Source organism: Odontomachus brunneus, unplaced genomic scaffold (genome assembly GCF_010583005.1).
Source record: "Odontomachus brunneus isolate Ranch 3 - 2012 unplaced genomic scaffold, Obru_v1 Obru_scaffold_204, whole genome shotgun sequence".
NCBI lineage: Eukaryota > Metazoa > Arthropoda > Insecta > Hymenoptera > Formicidae > Odontomachus > Odontomachus brunneus.
In genome coordinates this window covers 166,463-178,151 of record NW_022639654.1, presented here as the reverse complement: position 1 = coordinate 178,151, position 11,689 = coordinate 166,463, and the positions used below count along the sequence as shown (strand labels likewise).

Here is an 11,689-nt window from a genome sequence, read left to right as displayed (position 1 = left end):
AAAAAAAAGACCTTGACCTTCAAATAACCTTGAAAGGTCATCTCAAGGTCAAGATCATTAGCACAAGTTTGTGAACCCTTCTGTCCTGAACATTTTTTTTCCCAACTATTTTTCCGTAGAACGGGTAGTTTAGGAGATATTCGGAATTATAGATTAAAATGGGTCACCCTGTATATACACACATATATATATACACACACACACACACATATATATATATATATATATATATATATATATAGTATTTCAATTTCATTTCAAATTAACATTTATTACTTAGATACTGAAATAAATCTATAGAAACGTAATTTTATTTCCAATAAATTTATAAGTAGTGACCTCCTTGCTATCCTACTGAAAATACGACATTTTAGCGATACAGCTACCTTAAACGACATTACATTTTATTTACTTGTGTTCAACGTAGGGCTACATTCTGAGAATAACGATTCCATTATGCACCAAGAAGTTTAAAGCAGTGGTCATAGCGCATGCTTATCTATTTTGCAAGCATCGGTAGCTTTGTGGCAGCGACCGGAAATAAAAACTTTGAAAATTTTCTTTTCGCGTCATGACAACGCAAGGAATATATCGGTAGCGTTGAATAATTTATAGGCTAATATCTCAGATCGAGAGCAATAACGTGATTATAAAAATAAATACGATTTGCATGAAAATAAGATAAAACGTTTGTAATTTTCTATTTTAGTGTCAAAAATATGTCCTCTTTTCGGTCAATCTCATATCTAAATGAACGTAATCTCACATTTAAATTTCTTTGCTAAAGAACAAGATCATGTGATAAATTTTACGATATTGTACTTCTCATGTTATTCATGTCATTCATGATTGTTTTTATATGTTTATCAAAAATATTATAACGCGATTCTCCTCAGCAAACACAAAACATAACTGTGATATAATACAGGAGTAACATGTAATATAACTGCTGTTATACGTTATTAATATTGAGATTACTTAATTTCCTTTATAATTGCGATATAACTATGTTATGTTATTCTGTTATTTACTGGTTAAGTTACACCAACAATATAACAGCAACATAACTTTAATATAAGAAGTCTAATGTTTGCATTACATTTCAGTTAAGCAATATTTTTATACACAAATATGAAATTATATCTTAGGTGTTTCTCGTATATAAAATGTGTTATTTAATATATATAAGGATCGTTATCACAATATTGTAAAATGACACATACTGAAAACTAAAGTCACATGATGGTGCTTTGACATGAAAGTAACAATAATATGGCCGATATATATATAAGCCCGATGCGATATAGTACTAGTTATCTCTTGAAAATCCTATAAAATTAATGCACACTCCCAATATATCTGTGTTTGTTGGGTCTTATCTTTGTCGTTTGGAAGAAAGGTAACTAGTACTATTGCAGTTTTTTTTAAATCTTAAGGTTTTGTTCTGTAATTTTATATACTAAAAAACTCAGACAAAAAGAATTATATCTTTTAAAGTTACAGTTAATAGTTTCACTTTGTGATTTGCGATTTTCAACCGTTCAACTACATTGTGTTTAAATATATGCGAGATTGTAGATATTTAAGATGGATTATAGGTATTGTGCTAGATTGTGAATATTCAAGGATTAAATATGTAAGGTTGTAGTGATTTTAATAATATAAATGTTAATACATATGAAGAAAAGAATAGAAAGGAGTAAATCTCAGAGTTACGACAATTTTGTTGCGCAAACAGTAAAATAAAATCAAATAAAATTCAAGATAAACCAATAACATGACATAATAATTAAAATTGAAAGAGTTAGCCGATAAGTTAGCTTATAAAAGATTATTGAAACTGAAACGTAATTATATGTATGATATAAATGTTTCTTCAATTATTAAAAGATCGATCTAGTTACATAATAAAGTAGACCGGAAATAAAAGTGCCATTTTGGATATAAGCCTTTCTCACGCCCAGAAACACATCTCCTAGTTTCTTATTTATTTTCTTAGAAACTGAATCTTGAACAACTACAAAAGTGAAAATATTTGTTTAAGTCACTTCATAACTAAGTTATGATTTTTTTCGTGAAGTTGTCAAATAGTACTTATTTATTACCCTTATGGTGGGGTTGAAAATGCTATGGTTGAGGATAAAAGTATATTCGTGTTAATATACGATTTTAGCGACTGAATAAATAAAAATATTTTATGCAAAAATAGTTATTATTATATGTTTAAATAAGATATTTTTTATTACAAATTTATTATAATGATTAATAGTCGATGATGTTTTGTTTTGTTTTTTTTTACATTTTTTAGCAACCTGGTTCTGAACCTATTAGAGCATTTTCTAGAGAGTTCTCGGCACTAGCGATATTAGGCGAATCTCACATAAATACTGCCCAAGCACCGCCTAGAGAAGAAAACAGTATAAGACGTCAGCTTTACACCAACCACACATGCTTATGGACACAATGTATGCGCGATCATATCGAATCAAATAGCACGATAGTGCCACGACGTTAAATACATAAAGAAAAAATAACGACAGATCGGATGCGACTATGTTTGCGATATAAATGTCATGGCATTACCAATAGCTTATCCAGAGTTTTCACGTCAATAATACTTTCGATTAAAATTTCTCAGAAATCAAAAACATAATCAAAAGAACATACAGTCATTTGCTTATATGTGCATTGTGATATTATATTGTATACAATTAGATGACACTTTGTATAAAATTAATAAAAAAAGTTTCATCGAAACACCGACAGAGTGTACAAAAGTGGAAGTTGTGCTTTTCTCGTCGAAAAATCAACAATATATAAAAGATTATAAAAAATAGCAAAAATATATAAAATTTTAAAATGTCAGGAAATTCGAAATATATGCTCTCGATACATACATTAAAAATATGTGAGAAGTTTGAAGTTAAGGGGGGAGTCTACTTTAAGAGGTTACTTTATGCAAAAAAGAAATAGTTAATATTAATTTTTTTTTTTATTTTTAAGGTTCATCGAGGAGAGTTTAGTATTATCTAACTAACGAACTTCATAAAAAGTCGATTGATCAAATAGTTTTTTGTTAATCATGTACATAAAATTGAAGAAAATGCAAGAAACAGATCTCGAGAAAAACGCGTTTAAAGTTTTCGGTATAATTCTTGAATACTTACAGTGCTCAGAGGTTAATCTGCTATTCCAGAGCCATACAGTAGCCCTTCAGCTTCCTCATTAAATTCGTTTTGAGCAATTTGAGCCATCTTACGAGCTGCTCGGGCCTCTTTCGTGCTACTTGTTCGTCGACGCTTCTTCCTAAAGATTCGCTGTGTGTCATACATATTTGCATATTGCTTGCATTCCGGTCCAATATTAATTTCTAATTTATTCATAAATTTTAAAATGGCAGAATATCCCTCATTAAAAATGCCAGCGTCAATAAAAACAGTTATTTCAATTATTTTTGCACCGTAATTGAGATGCTTTGGCGCCAGTCTCCAGATGGTCGAGTTGAAATTCTCGTTAGTGTTTTGGGTATGTCCACCCAGACATCGCGTTAACAAATCTTCATTTGATAAATCGGTATAAATAAAAATTAAATGCTTCTTGATATCTGAGTGGAGTGGAGGGGGTTGATTATAGTTTTCCACTGTACCCATTGTCTCATACTTTCGATATTAGTACCAACTGTAGGCTTCGGCCGGACATTTATCGTGCCGCGGATTTTCATTTGTTGAGCATAAATGTTCTAACGTTGCCCATATCACTTTTTTCATGTTGGCTACAGAATTTAGATTTCTCCTTATTGCAAACCTGTTATGTAGTTAGCTTTTTGATTAGAACATCTGTCAGTTTTCCTTTACCACCAAGTTTGTGTGTTTTTTATATATACAAACAAATTTTCAAATAGAAAACCAGATATATATAAACGCTGCCTCATATTAGTTTAACGAACAAATAATGAACCAATGTAAAGAAGTGACTGAGAGACGGAGCGCGCTCCGCATCGCGCGTCCGTATAACAGTGCGTCGCGCTCCCGTTATAAGCGCTGAATCTACCGAAGGACTTCGAAATTCGCTCTAAAATTTTAGGAATATATTCTCAAACAGTTGTACTATCGATTTATGAAAAAAAATCGACATTTTTCGACCCTGTAGATTCCCCTCTTAATTGATTTAGTAATTTTCGAGAAATCTTGCTCGCCTATTCCGAAAACATATATAGAGAAAAATAATTAAGGCAATATCCTGATTTAGAAGGCGAAAAAATGATATTCGGGAATTTTTTCAAAGAGAATGAAATAATCAACCTCTGTAAACTTTTGGTTACACTTTAATTGCATAAACAACGGAAAATTCTTCTTTCAAAATTGTCACTTTTTCGTTTAAGTTCGTACATTTTTATGATTTTATGCTTTTTTCTTAGTTTTCTTAGTTTATCAACTATAAAAATACATGTAAATTAAAAATATTTTTGGTTTTTTTTTAGACAAAAATTATAAGCTTCATTTGTCCCGCCAATCAAAAACTCAAGTAGCGAGGCGTTTTGATTGTCACCTAACAACTCGGCCATTTTTAAATAATTTTACAATAAAAAAATTTTTTGCATTGCTGAAATGTGCATTAAAATGTAACCAAAATTTCACAGAGGTTGATTATTTCATTCTCTTTGAAAAAATTCCCGAAAATCATCGATTTTTCGTCTTCTAAATCAGGTCACTGTCTTAATGCCTGTAAATGCCTGTAACAGCATTTTTCTCATATAATGTTGTTACTAGCTTTTGATTGAGATTAAACACACACACCATACACACATACGCACACGTAAAGCGAGTATGTAGTTCAGGTAGATATAACGCATCATTGACGCGCGATGATCCATTGTTTTAGTGTATATTAGATTTGGTTTCCGAGTTTGAGCCGCGTGGATTCATCTTTGATTCCGATGTTTCGCGAACATTTCAGTCCGCTTCATCAGGGAGGAACGACCCGATGCCAATGTTTTAGTGTATGTTCTTTTTGCTATAGTGGCATAAAGAATTGCTTGACAATGCTGGGCATTAATCGGTTAAAATTATAGTTGACTAAAGTAATAAAATTAGAATTAATAAAATTAGAATTAATAAATCGTCATAAAAATTATTAAAAAAACATTTGGTTAGATTAATTAAATTTTTTATGAAGTATGAATAAACCAGAAATTATCAGCTGAAGTTATCAGAATTCTGTTCAAGTTGACGAGAAATTATTAACTTGCATTTTGGTAACTTCAACAACTTTGTTGTCACACAAGGATTTCGTATCAGCAATAGTGGTTTCGTCGCAATAACAAATGCATTTGCTAAGAATATATATGTTATTTTAACAGAAAAATATTTCTGAAGATAAATTCATTTAGTAAAATTTTTCTATTCTATCAAAATATTTCTATCTAAACTGTTTCTACCCTAATAGTAAATAATTCGAAAAATTAATAATAAAAAAATAGTAAATAATTCGCAAAATTAATAACAAATGAATGTTTTTGTTATCATTACTATGAACCTAATTCTAGGTTAATAATTAATTACAGTATATTAATAACGTGTATTAATAACGTTAATGACGGTTCCGTTACAACAGCAAAATTACTTTTCTCTGTATGTTTTCGAAATAGGCGAGCAAGATTTCTCGAAAACTACTGAATCAATTAACTCCAAACTTCTCACATATTTTAATGTATGTTTAATGTATATCGAGAGCATATATTTCAAATTTCCTGACATTTTAAAATTTTATATATTTTTGCTATTTTTTATAATCTTTTATATATTGTTGATTTTTCGACGAGAAAAACGCAACTTCCACTTTTGTACACTCTGTCATTGTTTCGATGGATCTTTTTTTATAGTACATTAGTTTTATACAAAGTGTCGTCTAATTGTATACGATATAATATCACAATGCACATATGAGCAAATCCAATCAATAATTTATTTTCATTTAACGAATAACACGCAGGAGTTTCTTCCCGCGTGCAATAAAACGTCAACTAAAGCCGTGATTTTCTCGTGCAATGAAACTTCCGCTTTGGCGCAAAAGGATCGAGTCACGATGCTTCGTCTCCCCTGTGTTGCTTGTCTATTGCTCAATAACGGTACCAATCTGATGGTCAATCTGTTATCGCTATTACTATGCGATCTACGGGGTGTGTCTGCCGTCGTTGGTGATTTAATGCCCGTTGGAATAATTACGTTAAGTACAAGTTAAGCCTACGGCATAATTCACTGTTGATGCTCGTCACGTATTATCGGAATTCATTTCATTGGATTTCCGAGCAGCTTAATCGCTCACAATGATTTATTATAGTAACGACGAATTATAGATTTATTGTAGATAACGACGAAAAACAAACATTTTCTATCTCGAATAATTTCGTCGTAGACGGTGCTTTCGGTTTAATATAAGCCAATTCTTCACACATCTAGTTGAAAAATCGAACGGATAAGTTTGCAATCAACGATAAATTCTTTTCCGTATTAAAACAGTACGCCCGATAAAACACTCGACCTAGTTTCGCCGCGGATTAGCGTGACCTCAGACGGCATCGGCTCGTGAATCGCAATCGGAAGTCAAGACATACGCGATATGAACGCGTTGCATTTATTACGCATATATACACAAAAAAATGTATATTGCATTCAAGTTAATATTAGTTGTTTTAAATACTTTATATAAGAGTTATATATGTCCGCAAATATATCATTAGTTTATCATAAGCACCAAACTTATCCAAAATACATTTTGAACTTTAATAAATTTAGCACCTTAATTAAGAATATTAAGTTAAAATAAAATTCGGTTTGCTTAGAACTGACTCAATCTTTTCTTTGATACAATTTTTTTAAATACTTTTGTAAAGAGAAAAAATTTTTTTTTTCTTTTGAATACATAATAAGATTTTTTTTTATTTATGATGAATATATTTAAGACCAAGAAATGTTAGAATATATTATCAGAAAAATACTCTTTATTGAAGATAATCATTACTTAAAAGAAATCAAACTGAATATAATTGTTCTTTTTAGAATGATTTCTTCTGTGTGATTTTACGATGTTTATACTCTGCCAAGATTAGTAGATATTTTAAAACTTTTTTTTTGAAGTGTAAATTTAGGCAAGATAGATTGAAAATCATTATAAAAAGTGTTAAAATTAAAACATGTTAAAAGCTAATCTACTTATAACATGTGGATAAACATGTCATTTGATATAAAAATATTTGTATAAGAGTGTGAAAACACTTTATTTGTAACTTTTTTTTACTTTTTGTAATTTTATTAAAAATTTGTTTTCTTGTATTGCTTTCAGAATATGCGAAAGACAAAGAGACATCGATAGGCACAATGATAGAGGTGAGAACGACGACGAGGACGAGAATCCACTGGGAAAGTGGCCTCACGCTCTCAGCCCGGCTCTCGCTTGTCTCGGCTGTACTCTAGGTCTTTTTAATATCAGTAGATTCGCCATTCTTAGTGTACAATTCGGAGGTGAGTACGTCAAGCAATTACAACTGACTGTAAAATATTTCAAGTAATTAATGTCCTAAAAGTGTTATAATATTTTATGTAATTCCATGTAAAATTTTCTCTTACGATACACTAATCGTTACACGAAATAATGCGACAAATTGAAGAATATTTGTGTAAGAGAAAAATTGATCAGGTTGAAGAGAGAGGGTGTATATGGGGTAACTCACGGAGAAGTGGCACTGTACAAGTAGATTAGGTCAAACAGAACAAAAATTTCCTTTACTATTTTGCGAATAACACGTAAAATTCTAAAATATTAATCAAAGAATTCGTGAATGATCAGGCACTATACGGTAAATGAGCTATGATGGTCTGCCGCTATATGCTTGTATTATATGTACTAATAAGTTCCGTGCCTTTACATTTAATCAGTTGTAATTCTATTTAATTTAATATATTAATATATTAATTTAATATAGTGTAACTCTTTTAATTTAATATTTTTTCTCGCCGTTTTTTGGTTTTGAAGTATTTTGAAGTTGAAGTATTTTAACCTTCTAAATGCATTATATAATCTGACTCTGTTTGCAACATAACTTCAAGAAACAGTAGTTTGCATATGACTTCTCAGAAGGAGAATATTAGACACTGTATTCTTTTCGCGTTCTAATTAAAGAAGAATGCTGCTGAAGCTGCCGAAATAATTGGTTCCGCTTTATACGAAGATGCTGTGACCCATAAAACGTACAAAAAGTGATATCAAAAATTTCGAAGTGGCAAATTTGATTTTATTGATGCAGAACACAGTGCAATGCCGGAGAAAATTGAAGGCGAGGAATTGGAGTAGCTATTGAACAAAAATTCTTGTCAGACGCAGCAGGAACAAGCTATTTCCGTTCGCTTAAAGAAGCTTGGGAGAATATAGAAGGCATTAGATTCCTTTAGTCCCGAAAAGAAAGTGAGACACTGTGACACGGCAATGTTCCTGCTGTCACGATTCGAATAAAAGGATTTTCTTCATAAAATTGTAACTGGGGATAAAAAATGATTTTTGTACGACAACCTCAAAATATATAAGTCGTGGGTTTATTTGGATGAACTATCAATAAGTACTAAACTAATATTCATACTAAACCGAATATTCATACTAAAAAAGTATTTTTGCTGTGTATTTGATGTGATTTCATAGATGTTCTTTATTATAAGTTGCTCAAATCCAGTGAAACTGTTACTTCTGAGCGTTATCAGATGGTTAATTTTAATGACGCAATTGAGCAAAAAAAGATTACCGGTAACATTTACCGGTAGTGGAATTAGACAGATGTCTGCTGCACGACAACGCGCGACCACATACGGCGAAAGCAACCCTGAAAATCATCTCTTCTCTGGACTTGAAAAGTCTCTCTCATGCGGCTTATTCTCCAGACTTTGTCTCCTCGGATTATTATTTTTATTGAATTAAAACTATCATCTTTTTACCAAAATGGGATTTGTCAGCTGTATAAGAGAAGGATTTATTAGGTAGAAGGAAGAAAAAAACATAAGAAATTTAGGCTAATAAGTATAAATCACAAATAAATGATCAACAAGTATAAATCGCAAACAAATGATCAACAAGATGTCCCGAGATAAATAACACTTGGGTATAAAATTATACTTTAAGCTGATCATAGCAATGTTTAAGCAAATTATATTCAGTTCGTGGATGATTACTGTGTTAGTCGACGCGATAGGAAAAAACGTATATCTGCGCCAGTAGCTGAGAAAGGGTATCTGAAAAAAGCGCACTAGAGAAAACCTTCTCAAAGTATTCGGACTTTCGCAATTTGGAGTTCTAAAGTCCGACAAAAAGGGATACATAAGCACTTCGGGAAAATGTTTGCGAAATTGCAGTTGTACCCTTAACTAATATCGAAGAGAACGGCGACACCTGTGGACGAGACTTTCTTCAAATTTACGTCTACGCACCTTAATGTGAAATAGAACTCCATGTTATACGTTTAAACGAAATTTTTATTTAATTCTAAATATTTTATATACGTTTACAGATATATATAATACAGTACAATCACTATTATACCTGCTTTTGAAAACGTGAATTCGTTTACTAACTTTAAATATGTTTACTTGTTTATTCGTTTATACATATTTAAACAGAAACAAGAGTCAATTCTTATATATCTTTCGCGAAGAATTTATAGTAATCGTGCGAGACAAGGAAGACAATCAGCAGTGACATCACATCGCGTGTATATGCTTTTTTCCGCGCAAGACTACTCGTAATTGTCTAAACAGTTACGACAGTTGTGTTATTTTCAAATATACGTGCATATAGATCGCAAAATTGATTTAAAGAATTAAACATTTAGTTATATCGAAACGATCTCTATCAGGCGTTTCTGAACGGATATACGTCAAACGTGTAAATATGTATTCGAAAAACAGATCGAAGCGAAAGTCTTAATGTGGATACAAACATCTTATATTACGATATTTACTTGTCTTAATCCTCGAAATGGAACTAATTAACTCTATAAATCCTATTACAATCTTCTCTTTCCCCTACTCCGGATAAGACGTTCGAAAAGGAATAAGAGAACTATTTATACAAAAACAAATTCTAACCTTTTTTGTTTATATATTATTCTCCGCCGTTACCGTCGGGACCTCACATCGCGGATTACAGAGGATCGATAGAGAAAAAAAATGTAAACAATAGTCTTAGAACGTGTATAAATGAAACAGCAGTTGAATATCGATTGTCCAATATTTGTGCGAGAAAGAAAGGTAGAGAGTTCTATTCCTCTGCAATGCACCGGTTTCCATGATCATCGTTAACCATGTTGATACCTCTGTATCATCAAATATAAGTTATTTGCAAGGAAGATATAACCTTTATACAGGATTCCACGATCGCTTGGGGATCATTTTACTTATTATTTATATCTTCTTATGTATTTCTCTTCGTAGACACAAAAAATTATCAGTATAATAACACCAAATTTAAAGAAAAAAAAAAGAAATATATAAGGTGTCCCAAATCTCCCAGACCAATCATTGTTACATGATCATAATGCACAAATTTTCTTTAATTAATATCTAAAAATTTATGTGATCATTTGCAAAATGGTAGTTTTTTTGTTCAGTTTGACTTAATGTATACAACGGCAGACGGTGCCACTGCAGCTCATCTATCATATCGCGCGTGATCATTCACCAATCTTCTTTAATTAATATCTCGACTATTATTGCGAATATCACAAATCGGTATGGGACTTTTATGTTCATCTCAATCCGTTATATGTCCTCACGAGAGATTGTGATCTAGGACATCTTGTATATATATACATGCAGGGTGTTCCATTTTAAAAAATGCACTTTGATAATTCTTCAGCCAAGCATATTCAGCAAAAATGTTTCAGACAAAAGTTGATTCAATGGAGGACATAAGAAGGTACCATTGGTTTGTCCTTGCGTGACGCCGCCAAAGTCGAGATCAACTTTGCTTTTTTATATAGAAACATATATCTTTTATTACGGAATTTTATTCTATGTAAAAAAAACAAACTTTTGTTTAAAAACATTTTTTATACGATCTCTATTTTCTAAGATATTTACGGAAATATCTACAAAATTATAGGTTTCAATAATTTTTTACTCGTATTCTATCAACATTATCGAAAAATAGCAACATATAACAATTGTCTATTTTCTTCTCATAAAATTTAGAATTTAGAGAATTTTTCTAGAATTTTTTAATTAACTTCTTAGTACTGCATTTTTTGCATTTTCTTGAAGTACTAAAAGGTTTATAAAAATTTTTGAAAAAATTCTCAGAGATTTAGGAGAAGAAAATAAACAATTTTTATTTTTCACTATTTTTCGGAAAAGTTGATAGTATTCGAGTAAAAAATTATTGAAACCAATAATTTTGCAGATATTTCCGTAAATATCTTAGAAAATAAAGGTCATATAAAAATTTTTTTCAAACAAAAGTTGTTAGTTTCTAATCCCGATAATTTTATCTAAAACATTTTTGCTGAATATGCTTGGCTGAAGAATTACCAGAGTGTATCTATAAAAATGGTGTGTGTGTGTGTATGTGCGTGTGTGCGTGTGTGCGTGTATGTGTGCGCGCGCGCGCGCGTGTGTGTGTGTGTGTGTGTGTGTGTGTGTGTGTGTGTGTG

General features: G+C 31.2%; 1 protein-coding gene, 1 long non-coding RNA gene and 1 pseudogene across 3 annotated transcripts in view; 1 reads left to right on the top strand and 2 right to left on the bottom strand.

Moving 5' to 3' along the window:
- LOC116852173 overlaps positions 1-11,689 on the top strand; it is a 292,000-nt gene that overhangs the window by 228,068 nt on the left and 52,243 nt on the right. For both annotated transcript variants that reach the window (XM_032832254.1, XM_032832253.1), the window contains exon 4: positions 7,342-7,520. In XM_032832254.1, coding sequence (XP_032688145.1) covers positions 7,342-7,520 — 179 coding nt within the window. The remainder of the gene's footprint in view (positions 1-7,341; positions 7,521-11,689) is intronic.
- Positions 1-11,689, bottom strand: part of LOC116852177 — a 111,304-nt gene that overhangs the window by 70,206 nt on the left and 29,409 nt on the right. The window lies entirely within an intron of this gene.
- LOC116852176 lies at positions 3,180-3,767 on the bottom strand (annotated as a pseudogene).